The following is a 23494-nucleotide window of genomic DNA, read 5'->3' as shown; positions in this document are numbered from 1 at the left end:
CCCGCGATAGCGAGGTAGCGTTAAGAACAGAGGACTGGGCCTTTGAGGGAATATCTTCTCCTGGCCCCCTTCTCTGTTCCTTCTTTTTGGGAAAAAAAAAAAAAAAAAACACGAGAGGGGAGGATTTCCAGCCCCCCGGTCCCTTCCCTTTTAGTCGCCTTCTACGACACGCAGGGAATACGTGGGAAGTATTCTTACTCCCCTATCCCCAGGGATGATATATATATATATATATATATATATATATATATATATATATATATATATATATATATATATATATATATATATATTATCCCTGGGGATAGGGGAGAAAGAATATTTCCCACGCATTCCTCACGTGTCGTAGAAGGCGACTAAAGGGGACGGGAGCGGGGGGCTAGAAACCCTCCCCTCCTTGTATTTTAACTTTCTAAAAGGGGAAACAGAAGAAGGAGTCACGCGGGGAGTGCTCATCCTCCTTGAAGGCTCAGACTGGGGTGTCTAAATGTGTGTGGATGTAACCAAGATGAGAAAAAATGAGAGATAGGTAGTATGTTTGAGGAAAGGAACCTGGATGTTTTGGCTCTGAGTGAAACGAAGCTCAAGGATAAAGAGGAAGAGTGGTTTGGAAATGTCTTGGGAGTAAAGTCAGGGGTTAGTGAGAGGACAAGAGCAAGGGAAGGAGTAGCACTACTCCTGAAACAGGAGTGGTGGAAGTATGTGATAGAGTGTAAGAAAGTAAACTCTAGATTGATATGGGTAAAACTGAAAGTTGATGGAGAGAGATGGGTGATTATTCGTGCATATGCACCTGGGCATGAGAAGAGGAATCATGAGAGGCAAGTGTTTTGGGAGCAGCTGAATGAGTGTGTTAGTGGTTTTGATGCACAAGACCGGGTTATAGTGATAGGTAATTTGAATGCAAAGGTGAGTAATGTGGCAGTTGAGGGAATAATTGGTATACATGGGGTATTCAGTGTTGTAAATGGAAATGGTGTAGAGCTTGTAGATTTGTGTGCTGAAAAAGGACTGGTGATTGGGAATACCTAGTTTAAAAAGACAAATATACTTAAGTATACGTATGTAAGTAGGAGAGATGGCCAGAGAGCGTTATTAGATTACGTGTTAATTGATAGGCGCGCAAAAGAGAGACTTTTGGATGCTAATGTGCTGAGAGGTGCAACTGGAGGGATGTCTGATCATTATCTTGTGTAGGCGAAGGTGAAGATTTGTAGAGGTTTTCAGAAAAGAAGAGAGAATGTTGGGGTGAAGAGAGTGGTGAGAGTGAGTGAGCTTGGGAAGGAGACTTGTGTGAGGAAGTACCAGGAGAGATTGAGTACAGAATAGAAAAAGGTGAGAACAAAGGAGGTAAGGGGAGTGGGGGAGGAATGGGATGCATTTAGGGAAGCATTGATGGCTTGCGCAAAAGATGCTTGTGGCATGAGAAGCGTGGGAAGTGGGCAGATTAGAAAGGGTAGTGAGTGGTGGGATGAAGAAGTAAGATTATTTTTGAAAGAGAAGAGAGAGGCATTTGGACGATTTTTGTAGGGAAAAAATGCAAATGAGTGGGAGATGTATAAAAGAAAGAGGCAGGAGGTCAAGAGAAAGGTGCAAGAGGTGAAAAAGAGGGCAAATGAGAGTTGGGGTGAGAGAGTATCATGAAATTTTAGGGGGAATAAAAAGATGTTCTGGAAGGAGGTAAATAATGTGCGTGAGTCAAGGGAACAAATGGGAACTTCAGTGAAGGGGGCTAGTGGGGAGGTGATAACAAGTAGTGGTGATGTGAGAAGGAGCTGGAGTATTTTAGTTTTGTTGAATGTGTTTGATGATAGAGTGGCAGATATAGGGTGTTTAGGTCGAGGTGGTGTGCAAGGTGAGAGGATTAGGGAAAATGATTTAGTAAACAGAGAAGAGGTAGTAAAAGCTTTGCGGAAGATGAAAGCCGGCAAGGCAGCGGGTTTGGATGGTATTGCAGTGGAATTTACAAAAAAAAAAGGGGGTGACTGTGTTTTTGACTGGTTGGTAAGGTTATTTAATGTATGTATGATTCATGGTGAGGTGCCTGAGGATTGGCGGAATGCTTGCATAGTGCCATTGTACAAAGGCAAAGGGGACAAAGGTGAGTGCTGAAATTACAGAGGTATAAGTTTGTTGAGTTTTCCTGGTAAATTATATGGGAGGGTATTGATTGAGAGGGTGAAGGCATGTACAGAGTATCAGATTGGGGAAGAGCAGTGTGGCTTCAGAAGTGGTAGAGGATGTGTGGATCAGGTGTTTGCTTTGAGGAATGTATGTGAGAAATACTTAGAAAAGCAAATGGATTTGTATGTAGCATTTATGGATCTGGAGAAGGCATATGATAGAGTTGATAGAGATGCTCTGTGGAAAGTATTAAGAATATATGGTGTGGGAGGCAAGTTGTTAGAAGCAGTGAAAAGTTTTTATCGAGGATGTAAGGCATGTGTACGTGTAGGAAGAGAGGAAAGTGATTGGTTCTCAGTGAATGTAGGTTTGCGGCAGGGGTGTGCGATGTCTCCATGGTTGTTTAATTTGTTTATGGATGGGGTTTTTAGGGAGGTGAATGCAAGAGTTTTGGAAAGAGGGGCAAGTATGAAGTCTGTTGTGGATGAGAGAGCTTGGGAAGTGAGTCAGTTGTTGTTCGCTGATGATACAGCGCTGGTGGCTGAATCATGTGAGAAACTGCAGAAGCTGGTGACTGAGTATGGTAAAGTGTGTGAAAGAAGAGAGTTGAGAGTAAATGTGAATAAGAGCAAGGTTATTAGGTACAGTAGGGTTGAGGGTCAAGTCAATTGGGAGGTAAGTTTGAATGGAGAAAAACTGGAGGAAGTGAAGTGTTTTAGATATTTGGCAGCGGATGGAACCATGGAAGCGGAAGTGAATCATAGGGTGGGAGAGGGGGCGAAAATTCTGGGAGCCTTGAAGAATGTGTGGAAGTCGAAAACATTATCTCGGAAAGCAAAAATGGGTATGTTTGAAGGAATAGTGGTTCCAACAATGTTGTATGGTTGCGAGGCGTGGGCTATGGATAGAGTTGTGCGCAGGAGGGTGGATGTGCTGGAAATGAGATGTTTGAGGACAATATTTGGTGTGAGATGGTTTGATCGAGTAAGTAATGTAAGGGTAAGAGAGATGTGTGGTAATAAAAAGAGTGTGGTTGAGAGAGCAGAAGAGGGTGTTTTGAAATGGTTTGGTCACATGGAGAGAATGAGTGAGGAAAGATTGACCAAGAGGATATATGTGTCAGAGGTGGAGGGAACGAGAAGTGGGAGACCAAATTGGAGGTGGAAAGATGGAGTGAAAAAGATTTTGAGTGATCGGGGCCTGAACATGCAGGAGGGTGAAAGGCGTGCAAGGAATAAGAGTGAATTGGAACGATGTGGTATACCGGGGTCGACGTGCTGTCAATGGATTGAACCAGGGCATGTGAAGCGTCTGGGTTAAACCATGGAAAGTTGTGTGGGGCCTGGATGTGGAAAGGGAGCTGTGTGTGAACGAATGGGGCCTTTATTGTCTTTTCCTAGCGCTACCTCGCACACATGAGGGGGAGGGGGTTGTTATTTCATGTGTGACGAGGTGGCGATGGGAATCAATAAAGGCAGACAGTATGAATTATGTACATGTGTATATATGTATATGTCTCTGTGTATATATGTATATGTCTGTGTATATATATATATATATATATATATATATATATATATATATATATATATATATATATATATATATATATATATACACGTTGAGATGTATAGGTATGTATATTTGCGTGTGTGGACGTGTATGTATATACATGTGTATGTGGGTGGATTGGGCCATTCTTTCGTCTGTTTCCTTGCGCTATCTCGCTAACGCGGGAGACAGCGACAAAGCAAAATAAAATATATATATATATATATATATATATATATATATATATATATATATATATATATATATATATATATATATATATTGGATGTTGTCTAAACCACCTGCATTACGGTACATTACACTACACCAGATCAACTTATACTGCTCACTTCACCGTGGCATTTTCACAGAGGCAGTGCCCTCTCCTCATCTTGAAACAGATGAAAACGTGGCTATACGGGTGTAGATCTTTATGTTATCGTTATTTTAGAAAACATCCGATTTGGTAAAGTGTTTGGCCATCCAGTCTTCTTTGAAGCTATCCATAGGCTTTGCAAGAACAACGGTCACCATAGACTAAAACTTTTCCCTGCGTTGCCATTACATATTTTAACTTCAGGTGTCATTCCACTGTAGATTATGGATATAAATTCCCCTTCAGTCATTCAGAGGAGCGAGGCAGGATTAATCCCTGGCAATAAGAAACCTTCCATTTGAAGACCTGTCGACAAGGTTTACATTCTTAACAAGGTGGATTGAAGGGTCATTCCATGGTGGTATTTCATATGGAAAATTGGGATATAAAGTCTATAAAAACATCAGCCCAAGAGAAGGACACGTAACAGTAAAGGTAAAGCGGCGAAATTTAGGTTCAGTAAAGAAGTGGGTGAAGCTTGGTATGGAACGCGTTACTCAGTGTGGTCATGGACGCCAACACGGTAGGAAATCTCAGACATAGATGAATACCTGACTTATAAGTGGCTGGGTGGAAGCAGGAACAGTCTCGTCAGGGCCAGTAGGCCTCCTGCATTGTCTTATATCCATTCTTAAGTTTTTATATCAATTGTGATTAAACATAGAAAAAAAAGATCAGTTTCTAGCAGGAATAGAAATCCCAGGTTATAATATGTGGAACAAGGATAAACTGTGTAAGAGAGGAGAAAGTGTTTTACTGTTTACCAGAATATATATATATATATATATATATATATATATATATATATATATATATATATATATATATATATATATATATCAGAAAATGTCATATGTCTAGATATCAGCGTTGTAGATAACAGAAAGTAACTTCAGAGTGATAACAAACAGATCTCGCACAAACCTATGGGAAGAATTCGATGATTTGTTGTACAGAGAAAGAGCAAATGTAGTACGGCAGTGTGGCTCCCTACCTACTACGAGAGTTTGCAGCCAGGCAGAGCTAACGCGAGGTAGTACTGTAGATTTCAGTAATCTACCCAGCCATTGCGTTCATTATCTTACTGACGAAAATGGACAGAAAGACCAAGAAGATTGATGACATTCTATATGTGGGAAGATTATATATAGGTAACGTATTGATAACATTCTATATGTGGGAAGATTATATATATAGGTAACGTATTGATCACATTCTATATGTGGGAAGATTATATATAGGTAACGTATTGATAATATTCTATATGTGGGAAGATTATATATAGGTAACGTATTGATAACATTCTATATGTGGGAAGATTATATATAGGTAACGTATTGATCACATTCTATATGTGGGAAGATTATATATATAGGTAACGTATTGATAATATTCTATATGTGGGAAGATTATATATAGGTAACGTATTGATAACATTCTATATGTGGGAAGATTATATATAGGTAACGTATTGATAACATTCTATATGTGGGAAGATTATATATATAGGTAACGTATTGATAACATTCTATATGTGGGAAGATTATATATAGGTAACGTATTGATAACATTCTATATGTGGGAAGATTATATATAGGTAACGTATTGATAACATTCTATATGTGGGAAGATTATATATAGGTAACGTATTGATAACATTCTATATGTGGGAAGATTATATATATAGGTAACGTATTGATCACATTCTATATGTGGGAAGATTATATATAGGTAACGTATTGATAACATTCTATATGTGGGAAGATTATATATAGGTAACGTATTGATAACATTCTATATGTGGGAAGATTATATATAGGTAACGTATTGATAACATTCTATATGTGGGAAGATTATATATAGGTAACGTATTGATAACATTCTATATGTGGGAAGATTATATATAGGTAACGTATTGATCACATTCTATATGTGGGAAGATTATATATAGGTAACGTATTGATCACATTCTATATGTGGGAAGATTATATATAGGTAACGTATTGATCACATTCTATATGTGGGAAGATTATATATAGGTAACGTATTGATCACATTCTATATGTGGGAAGATTATATATAGGTAACGTATTGATCACATTCTATATGTGGGAAGATTATATATAGGTAACGTATTGATAACATTCTATATGTGGGAAGATTATATATAGGTAACGTATTGATCACATTCTATATGTGGGAAGATTATATATAGGTAACGTATTGATCACATTCTATATGTGGGAAGATTATATATAGGTAACGTATTGATAACATTCTATATGTGGGAAGATTATATATATAGGTAACGTATTGATAACATTCTATATGTGGGAAGATTATATATAGGTAACGTATTGATAACATTCTATATGTGGGAAGATTATATATAGGTAACGTATTGATAACATTCTATATGTGGGAAGATTATATATAGGTAACGTATTGATAACATTCTATATGTGGGAAGATTATATATAGGTAACGTATTGATAACATTCTATATGTGGGAAGATTATATATATAGGTAACGTATTGATAACATTCTATATGTGGGAAGATTATATATAGGTAACGTATTGATCACATTCTATATGTGGGAAGATTATATATATAGGTAACGTATTGATCACATTCTATATGTGGGAAGATTATATATAGGTAACGTATTGATAACATTCTATATGTGGGAAGATTATATATAGGTAACGTATTGATAACATTCTATATGTGGGAAGATTATATATAGGTAACGTATTGATAACATTCTATATGTGGGAAGATTATATATAGGTAACGTATTGATAACATTCTATATGTGGGAAGATTATATATAGGTAACGTATTGATCACATTCTATATGTGGGAAGATTATATATATAGGTAACGTATTGATAACATTCTATATGTGGGAAGATTATATATATAGGTAACGTATTGATAACATTCTATATGTGGGAAGATTATATATATAGGTAACGTATTGATCACATTCTATATGTGGGAAGATTATATATATAGGTAACGTATTGATAACATTCTATATGTGGGAAGATTATATATAGGTAACGTATTGATAACATTCTATATGTGGGAAGATTATATATAGGTAACGTATTGATCACATTCTATATGTGGGAAGATTATATATAGGTAACGTATTGATCACATTCTATATGTGGGAAGATTATATATAGGTAACGTATTGATCACATTCTATATGTGGGAAGATTATATATAGGTAACGTATTGATCACATTCTATATGTGGGAAGATTATATATAGGTAACGTATTGATCACATTCTATATGTGGGAAGATTATATATAGGTAACGTATTGATAACATTCTATATGTGGGAAGATTATATATAGGTAACGTATTGATAACATTCTATATGTGGGAAGATTATATATAGGTAACGTATTGATAACATTCTATATGTGGGAAGATTATATATAGGTAACGTATTGATAACATTCTATATGTGGGAAGATTATATATAGGTAACGTATTGATCACATTCTATATGTGGGAAGATTATATATAGGTAACGTATTGATAACATTCTATATGTGGGAAGATTATATATATAGGTAACGTATTGATAACATTCTATATGTGGGAAGATTATATATAGGTAACGTATTGATAACATTCTATATGTGGGAAGATTATATATAGGTAACGTATTGATAACATTCTATATGTGGGAAGATTATATATAGGTAACGTATTGATAACATTCTATATGTGGGAAGATTATATATATAGGTAACGTATTGATAACATTCTATATGTGGGAAGATTATATATAGGTAACGTATTGATAACATTCTATATGTGGGAAGATTATATATATAGGTAACGTATTGATAACATTCTATATGTGGGAAGATTATATATATAGGTAACGTATTGATCACATTCTATATGTGGGAAGATTATATATAGGTAACGTATTGATAACATTCTATATGTGGGAAGATTATATATATAGGTAACGTATTGATAACATTCTATATGTGGGAAGATTATATATAGGTAACGTATTGATCACATTCTATATGTGGGAAGATTATATATAGGTAACGTATTGATCACATTCTATATGTGGGAAGATTATATATAGGTAACGTATTGATAACATTCTATATGTGGGAAGATTATATATATAGGTAAGCAGATTGGCTTCATCAGCTGAATACATCTTCCTTTATCAAACTGTAAATTTGAGTAATGAAATCCTAGACCTATTAACAACCTGACAACAATTTAATGCATTCCTGGTGTCGCGTAAGGAACAGGTAACTAATGACCACTATACTATGAGATCTAAAGTATATGTCATGTACCTTATGTGTGAAAATATGATGGAAACCTCAAATTAGAAAAAAGTTAAGGAATGTAAACTGAATGGAAGTTTTGAATATGAAGAGTAAATTTTGGAAGTAGTAAGTTCTTAAGTATACACACTATATATATGTATATGAAGAGAATGAGTGAGGAGAGAAGTTGACAGAGAAGAGACATATGTCAGAAGTGGAGGTGATAACGAGAAGGGGTAGACCAAATTGGAGATGGAAGGATGGAGTGAAAAAGATTTTGGGTGACCTGGGCGTGAACATGCAGGAGGGTGAAAGGTGTGCTCAGGATAAAGTGAATTGGCCGAGGTGACCGGATGCCCTATCCAGGGTACGAATCCGACCCATGATGTATATACATCTTTCTGTTTATCGATATATATATATATATATATATATATATATATATATATATATATATATATATATATATATATATATATATATATATATATATATATATATATATTATCCCTGGGGATAGGGGAGAAAGAATACTTCCCACGTATTCCCTGCGTGTCGTAGAAGGCGACTAAAAGGGGAGGGAGCGGGGGGCTGGAAATCCTCCCCTCTCACTTTTTTTTTTAATTTTCCAAAAGAGGGAACAGAGAAGGGGCCCAGGTGAGGATATTCCCTCAAGGGCCCAGTCCTCTGTTCTCAACGCTACCTCGCTAATGCGGGAAATGGCGAATAGTATGAAAGAAAGAAAAAGATATATATATATATATATATATATATATATATATATATATATATATATATAATGTGTGTGTGTTAATAATAATAATAATAATAATAATAATAATAATAATAATAATAATAATGATAATGATTTAAACTTCGTTTCCCACGTGGGAGGAGGGGGAATACCTCACCAGTGCTGGGAACACCTGTGTGTACACCCGAGCCAACAGCTGGTGGTGGCGGCGGGGTGTTGCAGGGGCGAGTGACTCATTATCGATCATGGCCACGTTCGTTGCTCGACTCTTACTGATCAGACACAGGCAGTAGCGTTCTTGGTAAGTGTGTCATGCTCAGCGTCACAAGAACACACCGCCCTTGTCAGCACTGTTGAGAGGCTGAGCTAAGCTGGGAGATTGAGGGTGGCAGGTCGGCCTGTGGCCTGGCCGACCCTGGGTGGGTACTCCCCGCCATCAGCATTACTAGCGCAAAGGCCGACACAACCTTCCGTGTATGTGGTCTTCCATATATATATATATATATATATATATATATATATATATATATATATATATATATATATATATATATATGTAGATAGATAGATAGATATGATGATAATGTCGAGGAAACATGTTAAGCACCGTGGGCACTTTCCTGTTCACTATCTTTAGGTGATACTACGAATAAAGGCAGTGGGTCATGTACAGTCAGTACTTACATATGGGAGACGGAGCTGTGCTGTTACCGTTCACACGTGTGTGTGTGTGGTAGTTGGTGTGGCGCCGCGCATGTCGTAAAATCTTTTAACGCGGTCAAGACAGATTAAACCGATTTCAAATATTGTGTAAGACAAAGCTATCCAGTTTACATATAGACCATCAGTAATACATATTACGATTCTTTGTGTATATAATATGAGAAGATTCAGTGATATTTCTCTATATAGATACACAAAGAATTGGAACATGAGTATTAGTGTAGGTCTATCTAGATGGATATGTCGTTTGGAAAATTTGTAAACGGCTTAATTTGACATAACCTGGTAATAAGATTTTATGAAAGGTGCGGTGCCAGACCCAACCATCAAACACATATGTGGAAGGAAACCACAGTGCATCCTCTTATATATATATATATATATATGTTTTGGACAATCACATGTTTCCAAATGGCGTCCTAGCTTCGTCTCTTCGATTTATATTTCTCTCTTGTGTCTCCCCTGATGATGTGATTATTACACGAAAGTGCACTTAGGAACTTTTTATGTTTCATTTTTCCCGTGGACTCATAGGAATAGCTTGATCACGCGCAAAATTGTGATCCTTTCCAATATATATATATATATATATATATATATATATATATATATATATATATATTTTTTTTTTTTTTTTTCTTTTCTTTCTTTCACACTATTCGCCATTTCCCGCATTAGCGAGGTAGCGTTGAGAACAGAGGACTGGGCCTTTGAGGGAATATCCTCACCTGGCCCCCTTCTCTGTTCCCTGTTATGGGAAAAAAAACAAACAAAAAACACCAGAAACAGATGAAGAACGCCTTCATATAATCACATCCACTTTCTGTCATTTACAACGCCCCTAAACCAAAGCCTCCTTATCCACAGTCAGGCCCCACAGACATCTCCGTAGTTTTCCCTGGCTGCTTCATATGGTCTGGTTCAGCCCATTGACCACGTCGCTCCAGCTCGCTGTCTCATACACACCTCACGCTATCCTGCATGTTTACACATCGATAACTCAATGCTTTTTTTCACTCATCCTTCCATCTCGTCCTTGGTCTTCTTCTCTTTGGTCCGTCCATTTCTGACAAACGTATCCTCTTATCCTATCTCTCCTCACTCATCCTCTCCATATGTCTAAACCATTTCAGCACACCTGGTTCAGCTCTTTCAGATATTCTTCTCTTCATACCAAACCTCTTTCTTATCCTGTCATTACTCACTCGATCAGTCTTTCTCACACCACAAATTATCATGATACATTTCATTTCGAAGACATTTACCTTCTTCCATACTTTTACATGTGCACAGCGCCATTGGGACTACTGTAACATAGAACAAACCCATCTTTGCCAACACAGACTGTAACTTCTCTTTTCACACACACTTCAGTGCACCTGGCATCTTTGACCACTACCCCATCCTATGGTTCACGTCAGCCATGTCACACACCATTCTGCCGCCCTCCTCCTGAGCGTAACTTCCATATTATATTCCGATGGGTGGTCGTAGATAGTAGCTGCCCAGGAATAACAGTCGTCCTAACTTATGGTGCCAAGTGTTGTGCAAAATTTCATAACTGCGAGAAAAAGAATTGACTACGAAATAAATATGGACACGGAATGACTGAGTGCGGAACAGTTGCGCACGGCACGTACAGTGCAGTGGGTGACGGTACGTTCTTTAAGCTAGGTTAGGTTCCTGACCTAACCTAATCACGCCAACTGTCTGACGCGGCAAACCTCCGCTGCTGGATTGTGCTGCTGCTGCTCTTAATGGTGTCTTCTGTGTCAGGGTGGGCTCTGAGCCGTTGACGCAAAAAGTGGACACAGTCTCAGAATTTCCTGTATCTTATTAACAAGAAGGTGTTGTACAATGTTTTTTGTTCGTTTGGATCTGTCTCTAGCAAATTCTCTTATGATATTCTCCGTCTTAGACAGTGTTCTAGCCTGTGCCCACATCTGTAGCTAATCTGTCTGTAACTACAAACTTTGCAGTTGATTTGATTAACATCTTAAGCGAAAGCAGGCAGTAGTACCTATAGGAGAAAGCGGCAATAGCACCTACAACCGAATTTCAAACTGGCAATAACAATCTTGTAATCTTGTTTTGTTACTTTTTCTGTACACGTTTTACTTGACATTTTTTTTTTAATAAGAAAAGGGCCTTAATGCACTAGTCTGTTTGCTTCACATAGATCTATTAGTTTCTTCGTTATCACTGTTTTGAGACTTTTGATTGACAAGCCAATGTTGGTGTAATCACCGTTCCTTTTACCAAATGCGTGTTTGGATAAAGATTGAATGTTATCATGCTATGGAAGATCTGTTTGAAAGGGATTCTTAACATATATTTATCATTTTCTTTGTTCAAATAAGGCTCAGCCTTGATATGATCTTTGACTTAAAAAAGACATGTTCTGTTCACGTCATATCATTTTAGCTAACTTTCTAGCTATTTCGAATGTCCACATGTGAAGGTATCCATAGAAACTTGATATGGAAGGCATTATTGTGGTCTTCAGAGCAGGGAGTGAGTGGTGGAAGGAACAGTTTCCTACAAGGCACTGTGGCCAAAGAACTGGTTCGGAGTCATAGGGGCTTACATCGAGAGGTCGGGCTAGGACGATATACCATTATGCCGTAAGAGTAACATCCAGCTCACACTGGGTTGGATGGAGCCGGACTGAAGCTCTCTCATGGTGGGTGTGGACGAGATGATTAACGCTGTACAACAGCATTTGCTGCACTGGCCCGACAGTTGTTCCACAACGATCCATACTGAAATACCCTGTAATAATTGTTTACCTGCCAGTCCTCGTAATAAATGAGGATAGAGCTGATGACGTACATAATCACTGTTAAGGGCCTTACGTGCTTGAGCTTCAGAGAGATAAGTTATATGATCCATTGACATTAGATCCCGTTTCAGAGAGTTTTTGGATCCTGTTAAAAGCCATGATATTTGAACCCTGATCCACAGCTATGCCCCACTGGCCGTTTCGCGGTTACCCCAGGCTACTTGCAGTTCCCTGGTTCAGCTCATTGTCTGTATGTATGGATACAAACGCGGTTGATATGTAATCAAGTGAACAGGGAATTCATTTCGAGGTAAGAAATGAATTTGGGTGATGGTGATTTGGAAGATGCGTATTTGATTTCTTCATTCAAGAAAAACTGGACAGTTGTTCGATGCCAGCTGGTCGTCCGACCACTCCCATCTTGTGAACTGGTCGTCCAACCCCTCCCATCCTGTGGACTGGTCGTCTGACCCTCCCATCTTGTGGACTGGTCGTCCGACTCCTACAGTCATGCGGACTAACCCTGGCCACTCCTGTATCTCAGGAATGTGGGAAGTGTCTTTAAGGTCATAGACCAACAATTATTCAGCTTCCGACACGTAGTTGTGGGTATCAGGTCTCCTTGAGGAAGTAATTCTGCGATCGCATCAGGCCTCAACCACTAGACGGACACAAGGACTGAATTAATGGATTTCCCTGAAAATCGCACGAGTTCTGAGCACGTATGTTGTTGTGATGCAAGCCTCGACCTCGGCCTCGCCTGGCGCTGGTGTTGCGTTACTATTATATGTTGCCCAAGTGAGAGCTGGTCACGACCAGAGCATCGTCTGGGAGAAGGACAGAGAGAGCGAGAAAGGGAAAAAGAGAGGGAAAGTATTAGAAGAGGATGGATGAGAATCATGAGAGTAGATGTGGAGGAGAGGAAGTAGCTAATGTTGCCAGTAGAATCAGTCACACATGGCACCGCCCCACCTCTCAATGACGGACCTTCCTCACTCCTCGTCAGGTGATGGAAAGTCAAGGCACCTCCGCGCTCGTGTGCTGCCATGGTGCATTTCTATTAGTCCGGGACAAAATATGACTGTGGTGCGAGCACAGTGCTAAGACACTAACCTCAGTAAGGGTGTTAGTTCTGTTAACAAGTCACTGTAGGTATGCTCTGGTAACACCACTGCTGCACTGTCTCGCGCTCTTCCTGCTTGAAATTGCATGCTGTCATAGATACGACGAGCACGTATCGTTGTATTAGCGAGTCGACCTTTGAAGGGGGTGTTGGATGATATTATCTTGGGGCGAGGGCAGCAGTTCGTCGACTTGCCCTTTCATGTGGCCACAGGTGTCAGTAGGCGCGGGGAGGCTGGTGTACCCGCTAGGCTAGCACCAGCGCCGGTACCGTGCTAGTATACCTCTGCCCCGGCCACTAGTCGCACTCTACCGTCGTGTCCGCTGCTTGTGAACCTGTGAACGATTTACTGAAGCACTTTATTGTTCAGTCTTTGATATACGACTGAGTTTTTGATAGCGTATAGTGCACTTTGGTGTGAAGGTCGCTCGCGGATCTGACAGACAGTAGGCGGACTGGGGGTAGTGAAGTTGCAGGCAGGGTAGTTGAACTGTCACTTTGTGATCCAGCCTTATTGATTGTATTTTAGCAAGGTGCAGGAGGTGAGTGAAGGTAGCTGCTGAGGAGGGTCGGCCAGGCTGGTGCTTAGGGGAGCTTTCCGAGGAAGTAGAGCCTCCGGAGGAACACGTACAGTGAGTAGTGTAGTGTGGTGATGCGTGCCGGCTCTCCTGACCTGCAGCATTTACCTTAGGTGGCTTCCAGGGTTGAGTCTCCTGGTGGCGGACCTCCGCTCCTCTCGTGTCTTGCTGCTGCTGCTGTGTTGACGTGTGCTGTGTCAGGGGTGTGCCTCCAGTGCCATAGAACACAGCACTAGGTCTTCTCCTGCATGTGAGCGACGAAGCTGTGGAATTTCGCTCGATGAACATCCTCGTCTTGTTTATGATGGAGATAGTGTGTGCAGTATCTCGGCTGTGCAGCAATGCCAGACTCGTTAGTGTTGCATGCTCAAAGGAAATATTACTCATACAATTATGAGTCTGGAGAAAGTGATCTTTCCTTACAATGAGTGCAGGGTCACGTGGGCCTTGTAAGTGAGTGTGTGGGAGCGATAGCGTTCAGACCTCAGCGTCTTCGTCAGCAGGCCGTGGGGCCTTTTGGGGTAGCGACGAGTGTGAGGCAGGAGGTGTCTGCCGGGGCCGTCACACCGGCAAATGCCCGGCAGGCTGGCTGGCTGGCCAGGCCTACCAGTCATGATGCACATGAGCAGCTCGGGTCTGGTCAGCCACACTATCATCCTTGTCATGAACCGTATCTACACGTATGAGGATCACTTCATGAGACGGAAGGAACACTGAGGTTACTTTACGACACTCGGTGTAATGTGGCAGACAGTCAGTGTAATGTGGTTGACAGTCAGTGTAATGTGGTACACAGTCAGTGTACTGTGGTTAACAGACAGTGTAATGTGGTTAACAGTCGGTGTGTTGTGGCTGACAGTCAGGGTCCTGTGTTTGAAAGTGTACTGTGGGTAACAGCGTTACTGTAGTTGACAGTCATTGTACTGTTATTGGCTGGCATTGTAGTTTTACACTCGTGTTGCCTTGTCATCTTCATCGTCTATATATATATATATTCCTGAGTCCACGGGGAAAATAAAACATGATAAGTTCCCAAGTGCACTTACGTGTAATAATCACATCATCAGGGGAGACACAAGAGAGAAATATTTGTTGATATACAACGAAGAGACGTGGCTAGGACGCCATTTGGTAAACATGTGGGCCAGGTGAGGGTATTCCCTCAAAGGCCCAGTCCTCTGTTCTTAATGCTACCTCGCTAACGCGGGAAATGGCGAATAGTTTAAAAGAAAAGAAAGAATATATATGATGTCCTTTCTCCTATGTATGTGTGCACACATGCCCTGGCGTAGGCCAGTCAATATACTGTGGTTGCGTCATTCAACTGTCATTGTACTGTGGTTGCAATTCCACGTATTTTGGTTGACATTTAGTGTACTGTGGTTGGTAATCAGTATACCGTGGTTGCCAGACAGTGTGCTGTGATGGACGTTCAGTATACCATGCTTGCCAGTATACCGTGGTAGCCAGACAGTGTACTGTGGCATGTTACCGACAACCTTTGGCCCCGGCAGCTTCTCTCAAGTAGGTTTGACATTATCGCCTCAGACGCGTCGCCTTGACTGGCACCAAACAGACCACAGAAAAAAAAAAAAACACATGCAAATGTAACAGTTTCACGTGGCGTTAGTGTGTGGGGGCGTTCATGGTAGTGATATAGGAGGTAGAAAATCTCTCTCACAGTTTACTCACTCGGTCTGGGGTCCGAGAACACACTTGACCTCCAGACGACTTAACTGGAGGCTTTTGCCGACTAGATCTTTTCTTTTGTGTGTGTGTGTGTTGTGTGTGTGTGTGTGTGTGTGTGTGTGTCCAGATTTGCTGTCAGTTGCTTAATTGTTTTCCTCGTCAGCGTTTGAGTCTGGTCTTGATGACTTAATGGTGCAGGGGATAATACCCATGTTATCAACACTCACACGGAATCCGCCGTCTCTCTGGCTCTCAGTGAAGACACGACGGGTCAAAGGAACCAACGTATTAGTCATAGGAATGTGTACTTTGCAGAGCCAGACACGGTGGTAGGGGGTCCAAGCTAGACTAGACTTCAGTGATAATCAAATTATCAGAAGCCACGGCCGCTAACGGGATAAACCGAAGGGAGACGTTACCTGTATAAGTCTTCAGGAAGTTTCAGGTAATAAGTTACTGTTTCCGCTAAAGCACTGACTCCACAGACTTATTTTAGCTGCATTTAGCTGGATGTATGTCATGATCCATCCCCTGAAGAAGTACGAGGTGAGTCATGGGAGCAGACCAGCGGAGGCATAAGTGGATGTGTTTACGAGACTTGGCGCAGGTGGCTGCATCTGTCTCCCTGTCTCGACTACGACTCATTAAGTGGTCCGAAGCAGCCGGACTTCGTAATTTTTTTTTCTTTTTCTTGGGGGGGTTTTAACACGAACTCGCTGAAAGTTCTTCGTACGTACATACCGTCTTCGTACAAAGTCTAAGTGACATTGAGAAGTGATGACAAAAACTTTTTTTTTATATATATATTCCAGTGTGATAGAGAAATATATTTCTGTATGAACTGAAGACCGTTTTCTTTGTGGATTATTTTCTGTGAGTTGCCCCACCACTGATGCCATGCTGAGTGTGGTGGTGGAGACGGACAATGTGTTGTATATGATAATCAAAGACCCAGAGGAATCCGGCGCCCCTCCTGGCTGCGATGAGGTAAGATACTTGTTGAGCTTCCATACAGATAATGACCTGGACAGCTGTTGTTATTAAGCTAGGACATGATTGTGATTGTTTCCTGTTGTAATCATAGATTAATCTCCTCTTCCTTAAGTCTGTTTATATTCTTCTTACTATATTACATGTAGTTTAGCAAAATCCGCCGGACACACATCAATTACAGGAAGTTTATGGAGAGAATGTTTATATTTTCACATACTGGTGTAGAACAGTTAGCTGAGTGACTGTTGTACCCTGGACAAGGGTTGAACAGTTAGTCAAGTGTCGTCACTTCGCCACTAGGGCTTAGAGCAGTTGGCCTTGTCCACAGTTCCACAGGAGAGTGTAGGACACTTGGCCGAGTGTCCACAGTGCCCTCAAGGGTTTAGAACAGTTGGTCAAGTCACGTCTAGTCTCCTACAGAAGGGCCAAGGACAGTTGGCCGTATGTGTATTGTGAAAATGTAAAGTGATTTAAACTTCTGAGAAGGAGTTTCATTTTTTGACGATTTATGATTGATTTATAATAGAGACAATATCTTGACTCAATAATTATATCGTGAACAAGCTATGTTATCATCGCAGGCACTACCGAACATAAGGAAACAACTCATTGGAACCAATTTCGTACCATTAGTTTCAACACTTACTAGAACCAGATTACCGGAAAATATTAGACCTGATAACCGGAATGAGAATTATCGTCTGGGATGAACTGAATAGTCGATCATGAAGATGTGGCATGAGGACCCCACCTTGCCACATCCCTCTAGTTCGGTAATCACCTCATTTTATCTGCTAACACTTCATTTTCATATACATTACTACCCGTGTGATTGAAATACCAATTTGTTATCCCTGCTTTTCTAAAGTAATGAGTTGGCACCAGATCATGCGTGTGAAATGCTTCTAACTTGTATGGTAAATTTAAAATATGGCAGCGTGACCCCACCCCAACTCCACAACCCCGTGTCGGCTCATCCGTGCTCATGGCTGTGTCCTCACCCGCCAGCACGAGCTAATGGCCATAAATTAAATTGGTTTTTACCCTCCCATTACCGTGAGTCACTTTGCCCACAAAAGCGTAACACTTGTCTGATATACGGCAGTAGATGGTGAACTCATCTGACTCTGTTAGTCATTGTAATAATGTTATGACGGGATATAAGTATTTTGTTGATGCATAACGCTGAATCTCTTGTTTAATGGATGATAGAAATGTTTAGAATAAATCACAAGCTTTCTGCTTTAAATTATGTATTAGCTGTGGTAGTGTGAACCAAGCCATTATCCTCCGCAAGCTTTGGTTCTGTGAACCATGGCATTATCCTCCGCAAGCTTTGGTTCTGTGAACCATGGCATTATCCTCCGCAAGCTTTGGTTCTGTGAACCATGCCATTATCCTCCGCAAGCTTTGGTTCTGTGAACCATGGCATTATCCTCCGCAAGCTTTGGTTCTGTGAACCATGCCATTATCCTCCGCAAGCTTTGGTTCTGTGAACCATGGCATTATCCTCCTCAAGCTTTGGTATTGTGTTGTGAACCATGCCATTATTCCTCGGCAGTAAGAGTTAAGCGAAGTTTTATTTACAGAGAAGTTTATAGGATTGATTGGTCGTAGGAGGATTTGGCTGGTGTGTTCCGCTCCCGTTAAAGTTGTCGTGTTCACAGTTCCACCTCAGTAACGGGTGACAGTTCCGAACCTTCCAGTGACTATTCCTGAAATATTTGAATGTTTTTTAGGCGAAATTCACAGTATTTCTTGCTTTGAGATATGTAATACAAACGAGAATAAGTGCTGTTATGAAGAAAGTTATGTTGATCATGGAGAAGGAAGATTGTTCTCGATTACTTGGTGTGTCGTGTGGCGTCATCTGGTGATATATGGTTATCGTCTGGCTGAGTGGCTTTTATATACTATTTTTTGAGTCTAGCAGCAAAGTGACGGAGTTTGTTGAATTTAAATTGTTCATTTGAAAATCTGTTCGGGCCTTATTGCGTAAATTCAAGTGACTAAATGTGAGAGCAGTGTCGTAAATTGTACTTAAAGCTAAAAACTATCGGCAGACTTACAGCAAATCATGCTCTAAATATTTTTTGTTCTAGAACATCTTTTGCGACATACGATTGTTGTAATATAATTTTTTTTGTCAAAGGTTTCCAAAAATGGCAAATTAACCGCAATTTTTTCCTTTTTTTGAGAGTATATAAATACATTCTGGTTTATCTTTTGACACCTTTTGATTTTTCATACAATGGACAAGTAAACATACATAAACGAATTATTTAACTTTCAATATCATAAGCAAATTTTATTTGTTTAGTAGATAACGTTGCTGACCGTCATGCATTGAGGGGGCCACCCAGAGTCGAGCGCACAGGCTCGAATCTTGGTTGTGGCAGTCGGTCCACAGTCCACCCAGCTGTTCACTCACCCTTTGGGGTTAGTTGATAAAGTAGGTACATGGATTAGATTATATATATATATATATATATATATATATATATATATATATATATATATATATATATATATATATTGTTGGTATAGAGACTTAGGAAGAGTCAGTGATGTTCGTGATGATAACTGGTGGTGATGGGGTATAAATAAACTGGTGATGATTTTAAAATGATATTAGTGAGACATTTTTGTGTATATGCCAGCGTACTGAAGTGGGGTAGGGCAGTCAGTTGTGTGGTTTCGAATGAGATAAAATGAAGTAGTTAAGATTGTTTATTCTAAGTTCAGGTTCACATGAAATTGAACAATGTGATCATAGCCAGGTCGAAAATTTTGGGACCTTAAAAAGTTGAAGTGCGACATTACTTGCCGGAAAAAATCGCATGTTTAAATTTTTCCCCAATTTGTATGTTCTCGTCTTAAGATGTGCCTTTGCATAAATATTCATTAAACAAGATTAGATGGTATGGTTTTCGGTAGTCGAAGGGCTGCAATATGTTTGGATAAACCTGGTCTGTCTTGTAATGTTTGTGCACTGCAGAAATGTAGTCGATTGTCAAGCGATATTGGTCAGTAGGAATATATAATATGAAGATGAAATCGTACTTCAGCAATTCATACAGTTTTAACGTAATTTTTTTGCACATGTGGCATATGTTTCGTGGAGACAGTCCACCTCATCAGGTGCCAGTACTTAGGAAGTTATTTAAATCCCAACATCACACTTTGTTCTCGCCGTCCAACACCAATCTTTCTAGGCGAGTGATTAAGGGGGTTCAGGTGGCGGGGGTTCACCTGGGTGTGTCTTGAACAACTTTTTTGTTTTCGTGTTTTGTCAATTCTCTCATAATGATTTGGTTAATGCTAGGATGGGCTTTAAAATTGCCTGGGGACAAATTAAAGTTCTTAGTATTAGCAATTAAGACAGATTCAGCGACGTTACGTGTGGCATAATGGGGAGAGGGGTATAAAATAACGGGTGATCATTTTCAAAATGACAATATTTAGTGATCGCATTTTTGTGGTTATCCCTGCGTACTGAATGGCCTTGGTTAGGGCATTCGGTTGCTTGTGCCGTTTCAGCTAAAATAGATAAATGATACGTCCAGTTATAGCATTGTTTATTCTAAGTTCAGGTTCATCATGATAATTGTCATTATCATGTGATCATAGCCAGGTTTCTGTACATCATTGTACTTGTACATTAATTAGAAGTTCATGTGTCTGCTTATCATTCTCTTGGTCCGTGAAAATTTCAGTATGTTACTTTTTCATCATATTTTTTCTTCGTCTTACAATGTCTTTATCATAAACTTTTCATTAATTACTAAGATTAATGGTCATGCTTTCGCTGTCCATGGGCTGCAATCATGTATTTGTAACATCCTGGGTCTTCGTTGTCATTTGTAGCACTGCCAGATACTGTATTTCCGTGTCAAGCGATTTGGTCTCTAGCGAACCATCCTAGTTTGGAGGGACCTTCCTTAAGCACCCAGCGGTGTTACCGGACTCCACCTGCATGCGGTTACATCGCGAGGGAAAACTTCCCTTCGTCATCAGACGAAAACGAGTCGTCTCCACGGGGTTCTTTCCACTTGAGGGAGTCCATTATTTCTCTGCTCCTGATTGGAGTGGAACCTTGTATTATTATTATTATTATTATTATTATTATTATTATTATTATTATTATTACAATCCCAAGACCTCGCTACACTCGTAGTGTAGCCTTAAGCAGGCGGAGTCTGGTAACACCCGCGCAGCCTCGTTAATTTAGTGTATTTTGCTTTAAAAATAGCACCAAGCCATGTTCCGTAGGTCTGTAGTTCCTCGGGGATCATGTGTTTAACCTTAACCATGAAGTTGCTGTTTAGCCTCTTTGCAGTATCTTGCCCTCCTCCAGAACTTGACAAAATGGCATACTGCTTGGGTTTGTACCTTTGAATTTCTGGAGAGGATTTTTGGTCCTTTGGAGCTTAGTATTGTTGGAACATTACATATTAGCATATCATCATATGTCGTTTTCAGCCGACTATACAAAATCCTCTACAACTCCATTTACATCATCACGTATTGTTCATTCTCCCTGGTGTGAGTATGCTGCCAAGGTCTTATGACTTTTCTGCAACAGTTTTAAAGTTTTCGTCTGGTGTTATTCGAACGCGAGGCTATCGGGTCCGAGCAGGTAAGTGCGTGAGTGTCTGGAAGTGCGTCGTCGACCAAGGGTGTCTACGTGCGTGCGCTCGCTCACGTTGGAGAGAGTTAGTACACACCTTGTGTTACACCTGCTGAGTTCAACTTCCCTTCAAACATCAGCTTTGTTTTTGCAAACCCGTGGTATGGCATAAAAGGAAAACAAGGACGTAATTGTCAGTGCGAGTTATGATGTACCGTAGATATGAGTTCTATTCGTGTGGCTCTCAGATAGATCACTCGAGTGTCTGTTTATTTTGAAGTTGGTAGTTAGACGTGCAAACACACCATTGTTTGCAGTAAACAGTTAACGCTGGTGTTCAATAGCTAGTTAGATTTTGTGCTTCTGAAGCAGATTTTAGTTATACTGACTTTACCGATCATTGTCAAGAAGTGTGAAGGAGGGCTGTCTTTAAATGATGGAGATTGCAGAGTGTGTGTGTTGCCAATCATTTGTCCTCTTTTGGTCGGTGCCAGTTACAGAAAATGACAGGTCGCCCGACCCTAAGACTTGTACGTTCAATTTTCTTAATGGATGGAGTCGTGTATATGTCACAGGTGACGTCTAACTGCATGGGACATGTTAAGTGGCTCTTGAGGAATCATTCTATAAATAGCTCAAAAAGTATGGTTAAACAAAGGTCCTTATGAGATTTTTCTTTTAACGTTGGAGGCTTTAGTCGCTGACAAAAGTCTACGTCAAGGCAGGATCTCTATTGAAATGTAAAGAGGTTAATGAAAGGGAAAAAGAAGAGACAAGGAAAATTATACGCGAATTTTGGAGGAAGTGGGAAAACTGTCTTTAGATACTGCCAGGTCATAATTATTGGGCAAGGCATGAGATGGTAGAGTTTCAAAGCTTCGAAATGTAGGGGAAGAAACAGTTATCAAAACGGCCCATCCTTGAGTTGGTGATGGCCACATAGTAATCTTGTGACGCAGCAGCTTGTCGAGTATTGCGGGCCTAGCTAGTGGTGGGGACACACAAGCAGCCAGCTCTCTTGAGCAAAAACCAAAATAATACCTTCAGAAGAGTGAAAAAGAACCACCATTGCGGCGTAGGTCAAGCGGGTCACGTTTTGAAGCTAGCCTGGGAGAGTTGTTAAGTCGGACCGCTTTCGACTCGACTGTACGAAGACACAGAACCACCCCAGATGTAAGAGCAGTACTCCATATAAGAACGGATCAATCTTTTGTATATACGGAGCAACTTTTTGGGAGAAAAGAAATTTCGACATCTAAACAGGACTCCCAGACTTGGTTATTTCCGTAATGTAGGCTTCCCAAGATAGTGTGGATGTTAGAGTAATACAAAATATGTTCATCGAGCCAAGAGCTGGAATTACAGGAATGTCGAGGGGAGAGGAAAGCTGTGGGGAATTTTCGAGTGACTGCCTGAAATTCGGTCTTGGAGGCATTAAACTTAATCAGATTTCGTCTACCCCACTAAGATATCCTGTCCAAGTCTGAGCTTATTGAGAATGTTGTGTCGAGACGAGATGCAAATCGAGTGAGACAAGGAGCAGAGGAATGCAGTGTTGAGTCGTCACCATATGAGTTCATTTAGTTATTTGTAGAAAAAAGGAAATCTTTGATAAAAAGGAGAAAAAGTGTAGAAAACAAGACAGAACCTTGAGGGACACCGCTGTTAATGGAGAAAGGGGGAAAGGCTGATCCATCAACAGCCACAGAGATAGATCGGCCGAAGAGGAAGGTAGATAGGAGGGAGGGAAACCAAAAGTAGGGTGCTTAGAGATGAAACCCCGATGCCATACCTTGTCAAAAGATTTAGATGTACCAAGGGTACGTGCATGGGATTCCCCATAT

The 23494-nt window shown here is 40.3% G+C and overlaps 1 protein-coding gene across 6 annotated transcripts in view; it reads left to right on the top strand.

Moving 5' to 3' along the window:
* Nucleotides 1-23494, top strand: part of vari (MAGUK p55 subfamily member vari) — a 408236-nt gene that overhangs the window by 286548 nt on the left and 98194 nt on the right. Inside the window, exon 1 of one of the 6 annotated variants that reach the window (XM_071683762.1) lies at nucleotides 16840-17014. The exons of the other annotated variants lie outside the window; for them this stretch is intronic. Within the exon in view, the coding sequence (XP_071539863.1) occupies nucleotides 16925-17014 (90 nt within the window). The 5' untranslated portion in view covers nucleotides 16840-16924. Of the gene's footprint in view, nucleotides 1-16839; nucleotides 17015-23494 lie in introns of those variants that run through there. 6 annotated transcript variants of the gene reach the window in all.

This window comes from Panulirus ornatus, chromosome 37, assembly GCF_036320965.1.
Source record: "Panulirus ornatus isolate Po-2019 chromosome 37, ASM3632096v1, whole genome shotgun sequence".
Taxonomy (NCBI): Eukaryota; Metazoa; Arthropoda; class Malacostraca; order Decapoda; family Palinuridae; genus Panulirus; species Panulirus ornatus.
This window is presented reverse-complemented; position numbering and strand designations above follow the sequence as displayed.